Here is a 21,846-nt window from a genome sequence, read left to right as displayed (position 1 = left end):
CTAGCAGATTTACTTACAAAAGGTCTAGGGATTGTACAACATCAATTTCTTCTTTCCAAGCTAGGAGTCCTTGATGTCCTCCATCCTAGCTTGAGGGGGAGTATTAAATAATACGGTGGTTGAGTCGGTTAAGTAGTCACGTGACCACTTGTAGAGTACAAAGTTAGTTACAGTAATTGTGATGTATAAATAGCTGTAACTTGGATCTGGTTCATATATGAAAACACTTTTTCTTCTTCTTCTTACTCAAAATGCTCTCTATGCTGTAGTCAATAAACCATTAATATGGTTTAGCAAAAATTTATGGACTAAAAGGTGAAATATATGCTTCCTGTTGCTTGTGCAAACATCTCTGTGCATATTATTCATTGTTGAAAATTCATTTTTTTTGGATTATTGATTTGGTGAACCGTGAATGGTTGTTATTTAAGAGGCAATAATCGATATTTATTTGATGGCTCAAATAGTGATTAAGTCCAAAAAAATGTTTACCACTTTTCTTGTTTCATTCTTCTTTATGGTGAGTAAATTGAGTTCTCATGTTTGACGACAAAGACTTAATTGTTCAGTTAAAATTATTTGTGAAAGTTATAATTTTCTTTTTTATAGATAGAGAAATAACAGTACTCAAGCTTTAATTATCATAGTGTGCATTTCAAGTATGAACATAATTAATTGTACTTTACATGATGTCCTTAATGATTGTGTGCTAACGGTACCCTACATGCATTTTCCTGCATATGTTTTGAGTTATTTGGTGTTCTAAGGTCAATCAAAAGTTTATGTTGTTTTATTGGTAATTTTAATGGCTTCTGATCGTACAATATTTGATTTGGTCACCAGAGGTGGTAAATCATGATAAAAGTATAACTGGACACAATATGTCAAATTGCTTATCATAAGCATGCACACCTAATTATGTGTGGTTATAAATTGCAGAGACGCTTGGCATGAAACTGAATTAAATCATGATTTGGTAAATATTTTTGAGTATTGTAAGACTAATGAAAGCACAATCATAAATAAATTATAATAGTTTATGACTTATATGACAACATTATTATATATACTCTCGTTAGTTTTACTATGAATTGGATATTGACAAAACTTTAAAAAGAAAAGAGATAAGACTGTATTAGCTTGAGAACCCTCTTGTTATAACGTTCGCAAACAATATTTTATTTTTAGCCATGGACGTTGGTCCGTAAGGTCTATGAATTATGTTTTGAGTTGTTTTTCAAGGAGTAAGGTGTGAGGAGGTATTGTTTAATATTCCCTCCGTTTCACAAAGAGTGTCCTGGTTTGACTTGACACGAAGTTTTAGAGAATAAAGAAGACTTTTGAATCTTGTGGTCCTAAATTAAAGTTATGTCAAATGTACTAAATTGCCCTTCAATCTTGTGGCTTTAAACATGCCACGTGGAAAACTGAAATTAAAATGTTACCAAAAAAGGAAAGAGGTCATTATTTTTTAAACAAACTAAAAAGGAAAGGAGGTCATTCTTTTGAAACGGAGGGAGTAAGGAGTATACGGGTTAAAGTTTTTACCAACATTAGTTAAGTATCATTAGATTCAATGTCATTAAAGGCTTAATGTTAATTATCGTTAAAAATACATATTTAATGGTTATTAAGTTATTATTGTTAATTAATTGTCGCTAAAAATAATTTCCAATTCAAATCTGAGATCGACTGCTCTCTCATAGAACTTAGGAAAGAACTTTCACTATATGTTTGTAATCATACATCCATATTAGACATTTATTAGTATTTGAAATTTTTAACTGTCCATCTCGAGTAGATATAGTATAGAGATTTGAGAATGAATATAAAATTGTTGGGCCGTGCTGGCACGGCCAACACTCGCTAGTATAATCAAAACATGTACAGTTTTGAAATGGAGACAATTTATTGCTCTTACTTCAATTAACTAGTGACACTCACGCGATATGCGGATAATATAATGATTCAACTGCAAAATTTCATTATTAATACATAGATTGGGATATGCCTAATCCCTACCTTTGGTGGATTTTGAAGAAAAAAAAAATAGAGCTAGGAATAGACATCAATTAGGATGACTTTACATTCAAACGATTTTTCATTGCTAATTAAATCATAAATTAACTCGTGATGGAATTTTTTTTCAAATTTGTCTTTACAAAGTCCAAGAAGAAATTTATACTATATGATATTTTTTGGTTATCCTATAGATTATAGAGTATGCTAGAATCACTAAATGCAAGATGTCATAAATCTCTTATTGCATCACATGATTAACAATTACGCTTAAGTAATGTAAATATTATTTACACTCCTCCTTCCCCTATATACACACGCACATATCATTTGGCCAATTAACTATATGAACTACCACTATTTTTTATCAATTCCATTCCTAAAATGAGTGAGAAAAAATCATCACCAATTGCGAATAATGAAGAAATAGAGAGAATTATAGAGCAACTGCCCAAAATTGATTATTTTTTTAATGACTTTCAACTTTATCAGTGGGAAGGTTTTTGGTCAAATCTTACCGTTTTAAAGGCAGCCATGGTCTTCAAGGCAACCTTCAAATCAGAACCTAATGATGTTCTCTTGGCATCTTCCATAAAAACAGGTTTTTATTAATCAATTGGTTTGAGTTTGATTAATGAATTCATCAACTATTTTATGTTCTTGTGGTAAAATATATGTGTTTCATATTTAAGGTTGTGTATTTGGTATGAAGGACAATGTGTCCCTAATTTTCTCTGATGTTAAATATTATCAAAATAGCATTTATATATATGTGTTGGGGGTTAGGGGCGGTGGAAATGGCGGTTGGGGAGGAAGTGTTGAGGGTGGGGGAGGAAGTCGTGTGTGTGGGGGGGGGGGGTGAATATTTGAGCGTTGGGAGGAGACGATTGGCGTGGGATTCCCATTATGGAACTCACTTTCCTATTCTCGTTACGGAAGTCATTTTTTTTAATCATCAAAACCTACCTACACACTCTTAGAATGTGGTCTTTCCTTATACTTTTTTTTTATTGCGCGTATATATTTAAAAATTAGAATGCCTTATATTTTCGTCAAGTCCAATTTGTAACTTTTTACAGGTCAATGATCAACGGAAATAAAATATTAACTTATAAAAAACCTATATATTTTCATTCTAATGTCTGATGTTTGTCTTACAGGTTCAACATGGCTCAAGGCCATATGTGTATCCATCATGCAAAGTAATAAAGAGGAAGAAGAAGATATTTTAGTTAAGGATAATCCTCATTTTCATTTTCCAACAATAGAGAGCCTGGATTATTATTCAAAACCTCCAACTCATGATCTATACACCATGCCCTCTCTAAGATTATTTCACACTCATTTACCTTATAGAGTTTTGCCAAACTCAATAAAAAATTCGGATAATTGCAAGATTATATACATAACAAGAAATCCTAAAGATACCTTAATTTCTATGTGGCATTTCTTCAACTATAACAGTAAGCATTTAGAAGATCTGATCTTTCCTTTAAAAGAACTTGTGGAGTACTTTTGCAATGGGGTTCATCCGTATGGACCATTTTTTGAACATGTTCTTGAATATTGGGAAGAAAGTAAAAAAAGGCCTCAAAAAATATTATTCTTGAAGTATGAAGACTTGAAGATAGACCCTAAGAAAGAGGTGGCAAAAATAGCCTTGTTTCTTGGAAAGCCTTTTGGTAATGATGAAGAAGATTTGGAGATAGTTTTGAAGAAGTGTAGCTTGGAGAGGCTTAAGAATTTGGAGGTTAATAAGAGTGGATCAATCGTCTCTTTTATCCACAATAGTGCATTTTTCAGAAAAGGAGTTGTTGGGGATTGGAAGAATCACATGACACCTGAAATGGAAGAGCAACTTGACAAGATTACCAAGTTGAAGCTTCAAGGGAGTGGCCTTGAACTTTGATACTTATAAACAAGAAGTATTGAAAATACACCTGAACTACTTGACGTGAATTATTAGTTTCATTCTTGAATTATTGACGGTCTTAAAAACATCCATCTATTTGGCTAACTCAACTTAAATACACCCCGATCTGCCACATAGCATAGCAAGTGGTCTCAAACTCTTGTACGAGCGTGAGACTCTTAATAAAAAGTCGAGAGAAGTGTTGAAAACACCCCTAAATTTTTGGTGTTTTTCACCCATGTGGCAAGATGAGAGGTGTATTTAAGTTCAGTTAGTCAAATAGATGGGTATAAAGTTGTTAATAATTTAGGGACGAAACTAATAATTCAGATCGTCAAATTTAGGAGTGTTTTCAGTACTTCTCTCTATTGTAACTACTACTTTGATAAGTTTTTCTATTACTTCATACCGATGAGTAATAAGTTAGGGTTGTTGAAAATAATAAAACTTAAATGTTTAAGCCTCTATCTTCCATGTCTTTTTGTATCTCTTTGATGAAGTATGAGTCTAGAAATATCTCTTAATTGTTGACACCTATAAAAGTTTATCTTTTGTAATGTTGTTATGACACATGAAATTTTAATATATTATGGAGTGACCTCGTGGACGGACGAAAGAAGAGAAGTTACAAAATGGGGTAGTGAAGGCTCACGAAGTAGACAGGGGGATATTAATTTTTGAAAAAATAGGTACCTCGTCGGTCCTAATAGTATTATATAGTTAACATATTCGATAACACTAGTAAGAAATAGTTAATATATTCTACAACACTAGTAATATTTGTTTTATCAAAATTTAACAAACATTCAAAGTGTTTTTTCACTCCAAGTTACTCAAAAATTTAGTAACAATTCGAATTTGTATTCATATCTTCAGACAAGACTTCAATTTTCAAATGACAAGAGTATAAACAAATATATTAAATTGATTTGATCATTGACTAAGATATAGTTGATATAAGAAAAGTATTAAATTATTGAGAGAATAGTTTTTCCACTTTATTTGAAAACTCCATTGTGAATGTGTTACACAATCCGTTTCGGTCGTTATGAGTAGATCAATGGTAAAAGAATTTGGGCAAGAAAATTTTGTGGATAGTGACCAAAAAATTTTATGCTAGGCTAGGCAAGCCTTAGACAGAATCTGGGCTAAGTGGGGTATTGGTCATCTAAGGATGGGTGGGGTGTAATGTCTATGTTTCGTTGATATTTTCTTGTAGCCAAGACATTAAGGAAACTATAGTGCTTTATGAAATTGAATTTAGGTAAGTAGAACTCTCAGAATTGATCTTGGCATGGAAAGGGATTGATCGGGACGTCAAGGGAAGTATGTGTGTTGTGAAAAAGGCACTTTTCAGAAATTTCCGAGGCAACAGTACTTTCGCATAGTCCCTACCGTGAGAGGCTCCCGCCATAGTGAGCGTGTGCAGGCGCTATAGCGGGGTAAGTTCCGCTATAACGGATTTGGCATTAAAGGAACTAATCTAATATAATCAAATGAGAGAGACATATGTAGAGCCGTCAATATGGGCTAGGCCCGTTGGGCCGGCCTGGCCTAACCCGGGATTCAATAGGGCTGGGCTAAGATTTTTGGAGTCCATTTAAGAAAAGGGCTTTTTAGCCCGGCCTGAATAAGCCTGCTGATTTGTGGGGCTTGAGAAATATAAGTAGGGCCGGCCTGTGGGCCAAATAAAAATAATTTAAAAAATTTAATATAATATTAAAATTTAAAATTAAAGAGAGTCCAAACTCAAAATCTATTTAATATTTAACTAATGGAAACTGCATATAAATTACAGATGAAAATGAAGATGTTAAGACAATCTTGCCACAAGCGATTCAGATATGCTTGATGAAGATGATCATGAAGTGTTGGATACGCCATAGATTTCATGATGTGTTAGATACGCCATAAGTTTCATGATTTTTTTTAAGGAGTTTATTTTTAACTTTTTCATGGTTGGAATATTGTCACATTTTTTGTGTTTTAATGTGACAAAACAATTAGGTTAATATTTCTATTTAGATATTTATACTTTTATTTGAAAAAACCTTAATAAATATTATAAAGATGATTTTATTTGTAGATTTGATTAACAAGGAGTAACATTAACATGATGTAATATTGTTTTGTCGATATTTATGATAATATTTTTAAATTATAATTTATAATTTATTTTAATAATTATAAAAATATATAATTTTAAAAAAAGTGAGCTGGCCCAGCAAGCCTGTAGCCCACGTACTTGTGGGTTGGGCCGATCGTTTTCTGGCCCACAACAAAAATAGGCTAGCCCGGCCTGACCCGTAAAATGTCAAAACCTGTATGGGTTAGCCCGGATGGGGTGGGCTAGCTCATATTGACAGCTCTAGACATATGCATAAGTCCTACACAAAATTGACATCCTTTTACCAAAAATGTTTAGCAAAAAATTAAGGCTAAAAAAGTTGGCACTACTTAGCTAAATTTTTCATCTTTGTATTTAAAAAATAATTATCTCTCTAAAACTAAGAATTTAGCTATACACGTTTTTATTTATAGTAAATATATTAGTTAAACTATTTTAAAAGAAATTTCTTATTTCACGTTGGTTATCCCTAAAATTAGAAATTCGATTATTTTGTTTCCCTTATTGCATTTACCGGATATCCCTTATTTTAGAGATTCAATTATTTCATTTCAACCCTTTTTTGTTGAAGTAATTATTAGTTAAAATACTTTATTTTTGCAGCAAAATTGATTAAAGTTTTTCAAACCTATTTTTCAAACTTTAGATACCACATTGAAGTTTATAATTAGAAAAAAAATTCACATCTAATAAGTTGACCATTTGAAATTAGAAATTCACATGGAAACACTAATTTTACTTGTACGCCAATGTCCCTAGTCGTCTAATTAAATTATACATAGTCTTTTTTTATATATATAGAAAAGTATTTTTATATATAAGTGCGTAATTGTTAGTACTAAATAAAAATTATTTGGAAACACTAATGTTCCTTGTACGCCAAAGCCCCAAATCATCCAAGTTATAAAATATATTTTTTCTTTTTATTTTATCTTTTGAATTGTTTACTTGAGTAATTAATTTACTGATCATTAACCTTCATAGTTATCCTAAAATGAAAATATTAAGTATTTTTTTGACACAATTTATATGACATATTTTTTTTATTGATCAGTTAAAAAAAGAATGACACGTTTATATTTAAAAGTAACAATTTAACATTAAAATTCTCATTTAACACTTATTGAGATGATTTATAGTCACATATAAACATCTATGACGACTTATTTTAGACCATAAGTTTCAAAAGTCTTTGTTTCTATCTTAAATTTGTGCCTAGTTAATTACATCATATAAATTGAACCGAAGGAAATATAAAATTCTTTTAAAACTAATTTAAAAAGTGAACAGTAGACATATATTTTAGGACATAAGAAGTTTATTCTACTAGTTGAGAAAATCAAGTACTCTCTCCGTTTCAATTTATATATGTCACCATTTTTTATTTCACGTGCATCAAGAAATTAAGTAAGTTTATTCTACCCTTATTTAATTTTTTTAAGTCACCTTTTCAATCAATGAATATGAATTAATTTATTTTGTTTAATTATTTGACCAATGAACATGCGTCATTACTTAATTTTTCTATGTTGGTCAAATGCATATTTTCAAGGCTAATAACTCATAAAGATAAAATAAAAAGAATATTGTAATTTATGCATTGATATTATGAAATGACAAGTATTATTAACCAACTATTTATAGTAAAAATGACATATAAAAAGAAATGGAAGGAGTATTATTTAATTATTGCAAACATTAATTGTTCCATTTATCAAGATCTGTACGCATATAGTGAGCATTGATCCACTATATAAATAATCCAGTCATTATATTTAATAAATAATCCAGTCATATTTTATTATTATAATATAATATAAATTAGTTTATATTATCATTTAGTGGTACATATTGCAGTTTTTATGCCTATAAATAAAGGATAATTTATGTTTCTGAATTCCATCCAAGTTTAGCTATTTCTACAATATATCTTATAGCAAATAATTTTCCAATGAAGTTGCAGGCCCTTACCATTTTCTTGGTAAGTAGCATTTTAATTTATATAGTTTGTATCTTATCATTTTACAACTTATTTAAGTTTGGTTCTTTTCTAGGTTATCATTTGATTATGAAAATATTATCATACTTAACTAGTAGTATAATTCACTAAATTTTTAAAATTTGCTTATTTTGAAGAGGAAAAAAAAAAGTGACTTGAGGGTAACAATTTGTGATTAACCAAGATTTTGTAAGTGTATTTTGGGACGAGATATTTTTTTTAGCTTTTAAAAAAGGGAAAAGGGCATGATATACCCCTCAACTTTGTCATTTAGAGCTGATATACCCCTCGTTATAAAAATGGCTCATATATACCCTTACTGTTACACAAATGGCTCACATATACCTGTACCGTTACAAAAAGGACCTCACATATACCCTTCATCTAACAAAAGTGAGAAAATTAGTTTTAATTTTTTCTTTTTACTTTGAATTTCAAAAAAAATCATGTAGGGCTATATATGATCCTTCTAACAAAGTTCAAAGTATATTTTAATCTTTTTCATACAAAAAATATTTTTTTACTTCTTTGATTATCATTATTCGAGTTTCTTATCCTTTTTTATTTGATTCTTTAGTGTAAAGAAAAAAATTTAAAACTAATTTTCTTTTTGCAGCTATATTGAAATTTAATTTTTGTATTTGTAAAAATAAAATAAAAAATGGGGCATCTTTAATAAATTTTACAAGAAAATTAGTGAAACACAAATAAATTTGACCATCACAATAATAAATTTAAATTAGTATAACAGTAGGGGTATATACGAGTCACTTTCATAATGAGTGGTATATCATCTCTAAATGACAAAGTTGAAGGTTATATCATATCCTTTTTCCCTTTGAAAAATAACTTTTGTTACTTGATCAAACATCTCAACTCACTAAAAAAACTTTAATTAACTTTCAGAAGTTTGGTCGGACAATCTATACATTATATGCTCATATATTACTCCTTGACAAATTAAATTCCATTATCTGAGTCAAATATAAGTTTAATATATGAGTTTTCATAACGATTTCAAGTTAATATATATAATAATAACTAACTTCCTTTTCAAATATATATATGTAGCTTGCTTTTGTATTAGCAAGTACTTATGCAGCGATATCTTCGGAGGTTTATTGGAAAATAAAATTGCCCAATACTCAAATCCCCAAAATCATCAAAGATTTCCTTCCTCATTCAGGTATACAATAGAATTTATTATATGTGTTTATATTTTAAGGATAGTATTACAGGCATACCTCAAACTATGAAAATTCTCATGATTTTCAACCATTTATTGTGATTGTGATTTTACAGAGCTAAAACAAGAAAACACTAAGAAGAAAGTGTACTATGGTTTAGGTGGATATATTCCCATTCAGAGGCGTATCTAAGGGGGGTCACTGGGTTCACGTGAACCCATGGTCCCCTCCCAAGATCATATATAATAGTGTTATAATTTTAAAAAATATTGAAATATAGATACGTGAACCCACACTTCAAGTATCAGATAATGCAATTCTGACTGGGTGCACCTCTCTCCGCGAGGTTTGAAAGTTGAATTTTATATTTATCATGTTTTATTTTTCTTTCTAAAATTAGATAACACTTCTCTAAGTGGTAATTGGTATATAAGAATTAATTTTAGACCTATAATTTTAAAATTTTAACGGTTTTCAATAGTAAAAACCTAAATGTCGAACCGATCAAATTTATATCATAGATCAACCTTTATATAACAGTGCACCCATCATCTCAAAATCCTGGATACGCCTCTGTTCCCATTAGTTGGCATCATCCTGCTAATTTTGAGTTTCAACGTTTCGTGCTAGAAAACCCCAGCACGAATCGTGCTACTAACAAGAATTTGATCAAACAAGTAACTGAAGGAAGTAGTTTGAAGACTGATCTTAAAGTAAATTATGATACTTTGAAACAGTACTTTTTAGAGAAGGACTTTGGAGAACGGGAAAGTTATCGAGTTTCCCTCTCTCCTAAATAAAAATGAAGCACCATTTTTACCTAATCGATTCCCTTCTCGATGGAGAAATTCCCAGAGATCCTCAACCATTTCTCAATCGATAGTAAATCAAAGGATGCTCAAACGATTAAAAAAACTATCAAACTTTGTGAAGAGTCAGAAGTGAAACATAAAGAGAAGAAAATTTGTGTGACTTCTTTGGAGTCTATGGTAGATTTCGGGTTATCTGTACTTGGGACAAACAATATCCTCACGATTACTTCTGAGGTACAAGGGGAAACTCAAGCATCCCAACGATACACAATTGAACAAGTTCAACAAATATCTGATAGGGATAACATGGTTTTCCACAAGCTTAACTACGCGTATGCACTACATTATTGTCATGTTGGAGGAAGTACAAGAACATATATGGTATCTATGGTCGGTGTTGATGGAACAACAGTGAAAGCAGTATCAGCGTGCCACAAAGATATATCTTTTTGGAACACACACGCGATCCCTTTTGTAGTTCTCCAACTCACTTGGCAGAGTTGTAGCATCAAAGGATAAAGTACTAAGCCACCAAAGAAGTCCACAACTCACTTCTTGAAGTAACCACAGGCCATATGTAGCACTATTCTATTCGAACCACATCAAATTTGAGTGAAATCAGTCCTATATATCATGTTTATAAGGACATGATTGTTGACTATACCTTATTTATCGACACTAGATCAGGGATCTCCCCCAAAATCAGGGATCTCCCATTATGGCTAACGGTCATTAGCTTGAAATCAGTAGATAATTAGGACTCTATTACTTGTATAAATATCTTGTAAATCCTACAGTTTTATCATTCAATAAACAAATCACAATTCTTTTATCTCTAATTGTTTTGTATCTCTATCGTTATTCAACTTGGTATCAAGAGCCTTGTTTTTTTTTCTAGTAAATTTGTTTCGTTGATCTTTGGTCCAGATTCTCAATCCATATCCATTATTCCTATAGTCATCTCTGAATCTATTCCTTGACTGATTAGGATGGATTCACGAGATACCTTGTCAACAAAATTTAATGGGCATAACTATCCGATTTGGCAGTTCCATTTCAAAGCCTTCATTAGAGGCAAAGGCCTCCTTGGTATTCTGGATGGCTCAAAGGTTGTACCCACAGAAGACAAAGAAAAAGAGGCTTGGGAGGCTAACAATAGCAAAATTATCATATGGCTTGCAATTCGGTCTCTGTTGATATTGCCATGGAACTGACATCTTTTGAGAAAGCATCAGAAATGTGGAGTCATCTACATACCCTCGGTAACCAACAAAATCTGGCTCGAGAATTTGAATTGGAAAGACTACTTGCAGAATCTATACAAGCTGAAAAAAATGTTCGTTGTTTCTATTCTGCATTACTCACATTATGGGCAGAATAAGATCAGGTTTTTTCCGCCTCTATTCCTGCGGCTGGATTGAAGGATTTCATGACTACGATGAAGAGGACAAGGACAGTCCAATTTCTAATGAAACTCAGGCCCGAGTTAGAGCATTTGCGTGCTAGTATTCTTAACAAGGAAAAACTACCAGCTTTGGAGGTGGTAGTTTCTGAAGTTCTTCGAGAAGAAACTCGGCTGTGTTCTCAATCTTCGATAGAGAATTCCCTTACCATGGACACTGCCTTTGCTGCATACAAAAGTTCTTCTTCCTCGGGCAACTCTAACAAGCCTGTTCAATGCTATCATTGCAAGGAAACAGGACACATTATTTCCCATTGCAAGAAGCGAAATTATTGCAACTATTGTAAGAAAGATAGTCATATTATTCTGGAATGTCGTAAGAAATCTGGTCCAGGGAAACGCTCAACTCCTCATAAAGCCTTCCAAGCGATGGCAAGGGATGCTGGAACACGAGAAACACCAAGCACAAAAGTGCTTGATCGTAATGATATCTACAAAATGATACAAGAATCATTGGTGGCTGCTCTTCCTAATGCAATCTCTTTAACTCTGACTGCTACGTATCCTGGTAAGACTAAACCTTCAGACTCAACGGTATGGCATATTGATTCTGCTGCATCTAATCATATGACAAGAAATCAAAAACTGTTTTTTGATTTATCTAAACCACGTTCTAGACATGAAATTGTTACAACAAATGGTCATGTTTTAACTGCATCAGCTATTGGCACCATTAAACCATTTTCAGAAGTTCTTTGTGTACCAAAGCTTACTGCAAATCTTTTATCTGTTGGGCAACTTGTAGAACAAAATTTTTTGGTTATTTTTTCTCCTAATGGTTGTGTTATTCAGAACATATTGGCAGGCTGTTTCTTCTTCAATCTCAGGATACCAAACTCCATCAGTGTTTTCTTTCAGCTTCAAATAAAGATATCCAATTTTCAAATAAAATGTGGAACTTGTGGCATCTCCGTTTAGGCCATCCACATGCTTCTCGGTTAAATTTTATGCTTAAATCTTGTAATTTGTTGGGCAAACATTCACTGATTTTTCCCTCTAAATTACCTTGTGAAAGTTGTGCAAAATCAAAGAGTCATAAACTTCCTTTCCAATTAAGCAGTACTAATTATTCTACTCCCTTTGATTTAATTCATAGCGATGTTTGGGGACCTTCTCCAATTATATCTCGTTTGGGATACAAGTATTTCATTCTATTCATTGATCAAGTATCTCGTTATACATGGATTTTCTTCTTGAAACACAAGTCTGAGGTACCAAATATTGTCAAAATTTTTTATAACCTTATAGAAACCCAATTTGAGAAAAAGATCAAGATTTTTCGTTCAGATTCAGGAGGGGAATATGTCAATATAAACCTCACTAATTTTTTTCAAGAAAAAGGCATAATTCATCAGCGTTCTTGTCCGTATACACCGGAACAAAATGGTGTGGTGGAACGTAAGAATAGACATGTTGTTGAAACTGCCTTAGCTCTTCTTGATACTTCAAATGTTCCAAAAAAAATTTGGGTTGAAGCAATCCAGACATCTATTTATCTCATAAATAGACAATCATCCTCGACTATGAAACAAAATTGTCCTTATTTTATTCTTTTCAAGAAATTGCCTGACTATTCACATCTTAAAGTATTTGGCTGTGTGTGCTTTGTTCTTCTTCCGGATCATGAACGTCATAAATTATCTTCAAAAGCCGTTAAATGTGTTTTCTTAGGATACAATGATATTCAAAAGGGGTATTTGTGTTATGATTCAACACGTCGTTCATTAAGAATCTCACGACATGTTATCTTCTTTGAGAATTCTTTTATTTATACTAACAAAGACTCACAATTCTCTACTATGTCTTTCCTGAATAAATTTTCTTCTCATGATGCTGCTTGCCATAGCCACCTTGCCGTTGGTCCTTCGTCGACCATGTCCTCTACCACATCAGGTACTGCTTTTGACTTTGATCCTTTTATTGATAATAATACTACTTCGGCTAATACTAATTCTTTACCTCACCCACATAATGCCTCATTAAATCTTAACAACCAACTTTCTCCCACTCGTCAAAATAGCATTAACCCCACTAGACGATCATCTCGGCATGCCCCCCCTCCAGAACGATATGGATACTCAACAGGTGAATATGGTCGATCTTATGCCTTACTAACAACCTTGAATTCTATAGTTGTACCAAACTCTTACATGCAGGCTAGTGGTCAGAAATGTTGGGAGGATGCAATGCATGAAGAATTAGTTGCCCTTGAGGAGAATGATACATGGGATATGGTGGATAGACCAACAAATGCAACAATTATTGGAAATAGATGGGTGTACTCCATCAAGATGAAAGTTGATGGATCCCTAGATCGATACAAGGCAAGATAAGTAGCTCAAGGATACAAGCAGGAATATGGAATCGACTATGATGAAACATTTGCTCCAGTAGCTAAGATGACGACCGTATGTATATTGCTTGCCTTAGCATCAATAAAAGGTTGGAAGTTACATCAACTGGATGTCAAGAATGCTTTCTTGCATGGAAACTTGCAAGAAATGGTCTACATGAATCCACCACCAGGTTATAAATATATTAAACTAAATCAGGTGTGTCGTCTTAAGAAATCCCTGTATGGATTAAAGCAGGCTCCTCGCTCTTGGTTTGAAAAGTTTTGCACTACAATCTTAGGTGCTGGTTTTACTCAAAGTAGCTCAGATTATTCATTATTCTTACGTCGGACTACCTCATGTATTACTATTCTTCTTCTTTATGTGGATGACATGATTATCACAGGAAACGACGAAGTTGGAATCTCTCATTTGAAAGATATGTTACACTCCTCGTTCAAAATGAAGGACTTGGGAAAGCTAACATATTTTTTGGGTTTGGAGGTAAGCTATGGAAAGGAAGGTATACGATTGAGTCAACAAAAGTATGCAGAAGATCTAGTTCAATTAGCTAATCTTATTGATCATAAGAAGGTTCATACTCCAATGGAAGTGAATACAAAATACAAAAAGGAGGAAGGAGAGATTTTTGGAGATCAGACCTTGTATAGACGTCTGGTTGGATCACTTATATATCTTACTATGAGTTGTCCTGACATATCTTATGCAGTACAGGTGTTAAGCAAATTTGTTACCAAGCCTTACAAGATGCACTACACTGCTTTGCTCAGGGTTGTTAGATACATAAAATGTACTGTAAATCGGAGTCTCTTATTCCCATCATCTTCATCGTTGGACATGGTGGGATACGCTGACGCAGATTGGGCAGGATGCCCTGATTCAAAACAATCCACTACAGGTTGGTGCATGATGCTTGGCTCGTACATGATCTCTTGGAAGTGCAAGAAACAATCTCGAACATCGAAGTCATCCACAGAGGCAGAGTATAGAAGTATGTCTGCTGCATGCTCTGAAATCATTTGGCTGCGAAGGTTGCTATCAAAACTTGGCATCGAAATGAAAGGATCAACCACATTGTATGGAGACAACACTAGTGCAATCAGAATAGCAACAAACCCCGTTCATCATGAAAACACCAATCACATAGATGTAGACTGTCACTACATTAGAGAACTGGTTCAAGATCGGAGTATTAGCCTGAAGTATATATCCTCTAAAGATCAACTGGCTGACTTATTTACGAAGGCCATGTCAAGAAGTAGACACAATTATCTGTTGTCCAAACTCATGTTTTGTGATACACAACATTAGTTTGAGGGAGGGTGTTGACTATACCTTATTTATCGACACTAGATCAGGGATCTCCCCCAAAATCAGGGATCTCCCATTATGGCTAACGGTCATTAGCTTGAAATCAATAGATAATTAGGACTCTATTACTTGTATAAATATCTTGTAAATCCTACAGTTTTATCATTCAATAAACAAATCACAATTCTTTTATCTCTAATTGTTTTGAATCTCTATCGTTATTCAACTATAATTGGCTCTATTTTCCCAAGATAGAGTGAACTCATTGACTTTTTATCCTCTGTTATGACCCAACTCACCGGACACCTATTCTAACACCCTAGACAAGAGAATTCTTACCATCCAAACTAGGATTAAACAAGTGGAAGAATAAACTAACTACTACAAAGCTCATAAACCTTGAGAAGAACAAAACTTTAAATAAACTCCTTTTACAAAATACTGTGAAACAACTCTCAAGGAGCTAGTCTAAACAGATACAAGAGCTACTAAGGAAGTACATTTTATACAAGAAAATAGGACACAACTCCCACCGTAAGGAAAGAAAACATGAAAGCTGTCAAAGATCATCGTCGTCTGCACCTACGTGTAACGTCACTAACCCTACATCAGACTATGCCAAGTAGCATAGCAAGAACAATATTAGTACAAACAACACGTACTGGTAGGCATCATCGGTTGACCCAAACCTACCGCATAATATAATGTGGATAATAAGAAAGTCATGCAATATGAAGGTTACACCACCTCACCTCTCTATTCCCTTACTTTCACCCTTCCTAGGTAACCAGTACCACAAATATGCCACTTCATGGCTCCCTAAGCCTACATGTTATGCAACCATAATGCCTAAACCCTATCCTAACTCTTCTATTACCTTGAGATTCCTGAATACAAGAGCACTCTTAATTTGATTAACCAACCTACTATCCTGACCCTTTTTGGAACAATACATGAAACTAGAGCCTTAAGCCAACTTATCCATCTTGACTTTATCATATACGTCCTAAAACTATTGGACAACCATAGCAGTCCCAACACTTAACCATACACCAGACAACCACCACTTCAATGAACCTATAACATCATGATAATTAGAAACCCAACTTAGAAACAACTAAATGATTGAGTCCCATTAACTCAATCCAGTAATTAAAGAATTATAGTCACAAGTATAATGTAATTCGAACTCCCATTCCTCACCTTGGATTTATATGCACTACCCACAATGCCATGAACATATGTCAATCACATATAACAACAATCAGAGTACATAGACTCTTTGTCATAATAACACATGGATCAACAATGCCTAGCTACAGTTCTCACATGATTACGATGTAAAAATCTAAACATAAACACGTAAAATCTCTAATAGGTATTTCTAGGTGGAAGGATAATAAGAAAATAACCTGCAAAGATTTTGCGTTACTTTCCACTAAAACCGAGGCTGCAAAGATTGTACATGTGCTCTAAAACTGCTGAATCTATGAGATGGCATTTATTGGGGGGGGGGGGGGGTAACCAAGATGGATTGATGAGGCATCCTAGGGATTCTCAGGCTTGGAAAATGTTTTACTTGTTTCATCCTGAATTTGTTGCAGATCCTCGAAATGTATGACTAGGTTTAGCTAGTGACGGTTTAATCCCTTTGGACCAATGTCAACAACCAATAGTATTTGGGAATGCATGAAGCTTTCTGTGATTTTATTGCTCTCATACCTTCAAATCAATGATAATCAGCTTTCTGTGATTTTATTGCTCATACCTTTTAGACCAAAATGTCTTTGGCAAGTAGAAACCTCCTCTTACTTTCTTGTTTTGCCCTCACATACTTGATAGTGCAAAGTTGTTCTTTCCTTGATACACAATAAATGATGCTAGCTAGTAAATGTTGAAATAAATGGAGGGCATTCCTATCAATTTGGGAAAGACTGTCGAGATGAATAACAAGCGCAAAAGAACTCAAGGAAAAACTGTTGTTGAAGATGAATCAAGACAATGGAGAAAGAGAAGCATATTTTTTTGACCTTCCTTATTAGGAATCTAATTTGTTGTGTCATAATCTAGATGTTATGCACATTGAGAAAGAATGTGTGTGAGAATTTGATATACACTTTGCTTAGTGATTCTGAAAAATGAAAAGACAATCCTCAAGCTCAAAAGGATCTCAAAGAAATGGGTATAAGACAAGAACTTTGGCCATATGAGAATGGAAATTGTAAGCCATCTTTGTTTGCTATTTTAAATACGAACAAAAATGGTTTTAAGAAAGATGTATTTTTGAGAACTTTAAAGAATGTCAAAATGCCCAATGGATATGCAAGCAACATTTCAAGATGTATCAATTTGAAACAAAGAAAGATCTTTGGAATGAAGAGTCATGATTTTCACATTCTCATGCAACACTTGTTACCAAATGCAATACGTAAAGTTCTGCCTGATAAGGAGTTGAGTTCATTCTTTCGACAACTACGTGCCAGAAACTTAAGTCTCTCAGATCTTGACAAGTTGCAGTCTCGATATGTTCACACTATTAACCACTTAAAAATATTATTTCCTCCCAAATTCTTTATAATCATGGTTCATTTGACTTGTCATCTAGTCGCTGAAGTAAAACTTGGGGGTCCAATGTGGTATCGGTGGATGTATTTTGTGGAAAGGTAATTAAAATTTCTTATTTTCTTTATTGTAAGTTATTATTTAAGTCAAAGAAATTGTATGCATTTAGTAATTATTCATCTTTTGATCAGGGAAATTCAACTAAGATAATGAATGATGATCTCTCTGCCTCGCGAAGATACTGGACGGTGTTGTTCCAACAATAACATTCAAACAGAAATCTAGGAGATTTAAGCATGTTGATGTGAGTTCATCTAGCTCTAGCAGTCCACCTCGAAAGTGGTAGCAAGATGTGACTAGTATGAAATCACAATTAAATGCACTACTTAGCTTATATCAAAAGAACATAGGGAATATTCCTGAAGAGTTTGCTCACTTATTTCCACCTCCTCCACAGTTATGACCATAATAAATATCTATGTTTTATATGTACTCTTTCTTAAGATCATATCTAAGAGTCTAACTCTTTCTTTACGTACTCTTTAGGTTCTGTTTGGGCTATCATTATGTTTATTTTGTCATTGGTGCTAGGAATTCATTTATATTTTCTAGTGTGATAAATAGACTTCCCTGGTGAAGTAGTGGATAAATTTAAAATTTCCTTCAAATCAATGATAATTAGCTTTCTGTGATTTTATCGCTCTTATACCTTTTAGACCAAAATGTCTTAAGCAAGTAGAAACCTCCTCTTCCTTTCTTGTTTTGCCTTCACATACTTGGTAGTTTAAAGTTGTTCTTGCCTTGATACACAATAAATGATGCTAGCTAGTGTTTATTAACATACAACAAAGTCTATGTTAATCCATTGAAATGTGATACTACTTGTTTGTATTGCAAAGTTTCCCTTATTTTGATACTATAATGTGGGATTAGGATCTAGATAAAGTGGTTTTTTAAATAAGAAGAGGTTATGATGTTTTTGTAATGACCTGTTCCCGTCATTATGGAAAATCCAATAGGAAAAGATTTGGGGTCAGAAAAACTTTTTATAGTAACTTGGAAAATTGTAGCCTAGTCCAGATTTGGACGAAATCTGAGTCAGGTAAAGTCTAGAGAAATATTGTAATGAATGGAGGATCTATTTAAGAATTTGGTCACATGAGTGGATACCTAAGACGTTAAGGATCCCGTACGACTTTAGGAAATCGAATTTGGGCAAGTAGAACTCTGGAAACTCATCTTGGTGTGAAATAGTAGATTGTGAACGTCAAGGGTTGAAGGTGTGTTATGAAATAGGGGCTTGAAACTCAAATTCCAAGCTTTTATCTCCGTGCAAGCCGCCAAGGCGAGGCCGCTGTGGTGGGTTGAGGTCCGCTGTAGCGGGCCAGCCGCGACTGAAATCGAGGAAAACCCTCAATTTCGTTATTTTTCTACAAACTTCATTCTTAAGAGTTAGGAGACGACCCAAGACGAGTTCCTGATAGTTTTTCACGACTTTTTGTGCTAAAGATAAGGATTTTACTCCCCTAATCCGTTTTTCGATTCGTAGAACTTAGATTCATGGGTAATTATCATTGGGGAGGGTTTTGACTTGGAGTTAATGGAGGAAAAAATCCCTAGCTACACATTAGGATCATGGGCTTGGTCTTGCATTATTGGGTTTGGTATAATCCGGGTAAATTAGACCTTAATTATTGATCCTTGCGTTATATTAATTGTTTGTAGACCTGGAACAAGCGGAAAGAATCCGAAAAGGGAAGACTCAAGTGTCTTAGGAGGATTCAAGCTTGGTTTCGAGGTAGGTGATGGTTTGATTTCCTGTTTATGTGATATATGTCGATTGATTGCTAAATTGTATGCATGCATATATGTGAATAGGGAAATGTGAATCGAACCTAATCAATGATTATGTGTGAACAATACATGTCATGAACCTATTACTTGATTGTATGATTTAAGTATTGTTCATTATGGATGTGATTGTATTTGTGGTTGAGCTGATTGGATCGGGTGTCATGTTTCGACACATACATTGGATCAGATGTCACGTTCTGACACATTTATTGGATTGGGTGTCACGTTCCGACACATGCATTGGATCGGGTGTCACGTTCCGACACACTAACAGTTTGGATATGGGTTCCATGAGAGAACTATTGTGATTGGAATGCTTATGTCTACTTGTCATTGTTAATGGAAGATGGTATGTTGCTCTGAAATGATAACTGAACGGCATGTTGTATATGTGTGCTTATTATGTTGTGTTGATTGCTATATATTGTGCTTATGGGAGTAGCTGCGTGATCCTACCAGTACACTGTAGTTGTGTATTGATATTGTACTTGCTCTTTCTTTGTTGAGTACAAGGCATTTTCAAGTGGCTACTGACAGACCTCATTTAGGAGATCACTGATCGAGATCGAATTCTAGGGTGAGCCAGTTCTTCCAGGCTGCCTTGAGTTCTCATTCTGGTTAGTCCATTCTCTTCGGACCTAGATTAGTTCTTTAGATATTTGTTATGTTTTAGCTTTCAGGGTTGTACCCCTATTCCTTGGACTTATAGATTGTTAGAGTTTTGGTACATTGACTTTCAGGTTTTAGGGGTTGTTTTCCGCAATTGTTTTGGTAGTTGTTTTGTTTAACTTTCGAAGTTTATGGGAACTCCATTTTCTTAGACATTTAAACTTGCTTTTGTATCTTTAATGTTTAGTTTTCGTTAAGTTGCTTAGTTGGGTTGTAGTAATGGTTCTCCCACCGGAGGGTTAGTGTGGGTGTCAATCATGACGGTCTGGGTCGTGGCCGTTTTAGGGGTTAATTGTCAAGATGAAGTTGTCAAATGCAAATGAATCGTAACATAGTACATCTATGGGTTGTGTACTAGTGTGCACGATTTATGCTACTGTAACATAATACATTTATGTGGTTTTTTATTTTAATTGCAAGGCACCAAATTTTTATTGTGCCTTGGGATATAAACTAAGTTGTCCATTTCCAGAATGATATGAGAATTAGTGTTTATGAGACACCAATCTATACCATATAACGCAACTTGCAATTCACAAGAGATATTAGTAGAGAATTGGGTAGTTTTGGCAAAGGCCATAAGCATGTCCTCATCTATGTGGGTTGTGTGTACTTGTGTGTGCTATTTAACATAAGAAGATCTTGTTAAGGCATGTATGTAGTCCCACTAGGTCTTATGTAGGTTGTGTATTGTGTGCTATTTGTGCTACTACCTAGAAGTGTAAAAAATCTTTTATAATGTGATGTGAGTCTATAGAAGTTAAACTCGAAGGAAAAATGGAAAACCTTAACTAAGTAAATTATGTTTAGCTTTTCTAATAGTAATAGTGTCACGCCCCGAGCCTACACCCTAGACGTGGCCGGCACTCGAAGACCATTGTTGGCCCCAAGCGAACCCTTGGCCTGGCTTTCTTAACTCAGCGGAATAACTCCATGCAATGCAAGGACATAAAACGACTTAACTGATAAAGTCTGGACCAAAAAGGCAACTCGAGTCTCAAAATAGAATATTTACATATGTACATAAATGAGAGACTCAAAACCAACTGACTGTCTATGAAGCCTCTATGTCAGTGAGATAGATGTTGGGACAGACCCCGCAACATCCTAATAAAACAAAACTAAGAAAAACAACATAATCGAGTCCTCCGGAACACAAAGAGGCTCACCACTGACTCTGGAGTGCTCAGCTGGATCAACTGCGAATCGAATGCTGGCCCTGGGTACCTATGTCTGCATCGACATAAGATGCAGGCCAACTGGCATCAGTACATTGAATGTACAAGTATGCGAGCTGGAAAGCTAAACCACAACTTAAGCTTGAAAGGAGAGTACAAGAGAACACTTACCTTGGCTCTGTTCAACTCATAAATAACTGAACTCAATATATAAAGCAATAAGACACATGCAATATATTAAGCTTGTAAAACAGTGTAAGCAACTTAGCTTGTTAAAGATAAAACAATAACAACTCAACTTTACTTATATAAAAGTAATATAACTTTTGTGGGAGATTCTTTAACCGACAATCACCACTATGAGCCCTAGTGGTGATACAATGTTTTACCTCACGTTGC

The 21,846-nt window shown here is 34.0% G+C and overlaps 3 protein-coding genes across 3 annotated transcripts; all 3 read left to right on the top strand.

Annotated features, from left to right (window-relative positions):
- Positions 1–2,396: 2,396 nt before the first annotated feature.
- On the top strand, positions 2,397–3,951 carry LOC125829252 (cytosolic sulfotransferase 5-like). Its single transcript, XM_049508505.1, has 2 exons — positions 2,397–2,620; positions 3,180–3,951. Exons 1-2 carry the CDS (start codon positions 2,404–2,406, stop codon positions 3,926–3,928), a joined length of 966 nt encoding a protein of 321 aa, XP_049364462.1. The 5' UTR covers positions 2,397–2,403; the 3' UTR covers positions 3,929–3,951.
- A 4,049-nt stretch (positions 3,952–8,000) lies between these two features.
- On the top strand, positions 8,001–10,576 carry LOC125829273 (BURP domain-containing protein 6-like). Its single transcript, XM_049508524.1, is given in 6 exon segments — positions 8,001–8,040; positions 9,130–9,244; positions 9,361–9,427; positions 9,832–10,000; positions 10,002–10,065; positions 10,068–10,576. Coding segments are annotated over 6 exon segments (954 nt in total). The 5' UTR covers positions 8,001–8,010.
- A 652-nt stretch (positions 10,577–11,228) lies between these two features.
- LOC125829272 (uncharacterized) lies at positions 11,229–12,437 on the top strand. Its single transcript, XM_049508523.1, has 2 exons — positions 11,229–11,393; positions 11,445–12,437. Exons 1-2 carry the CDS (start codon positions 11,229–11,231, stop codon positions 12,435–12,437), a joined length of 1,158 nt encoding a protein of 385 aa, XP_049364480.1.
- Positions 12,438–21,846: the final 9,409 nt, after the last annotated feature.

Source organism: Solanum verrucosum, unplaced genomic scaffold (assembly GCF_900185275.1).
Source record: "Solanum verrucosum unplaced genomic scaffold, falcon-dt-bn FXZP01000028.1, whole genome shotgun sequence".
In the NCBI taxonomy this organism is placed as follows: domain Eukaryota; kingdom Viridiplantae; phylum Streptophyta; class Magnoliopsida; order Solanales; family Solanaceae; genus Solanum; species Solanum verrucosum.
Note: the sequence above shows the minus strand (reverse complement) of the source record. Positions and strands in the feature narration are given on the sequence as shown.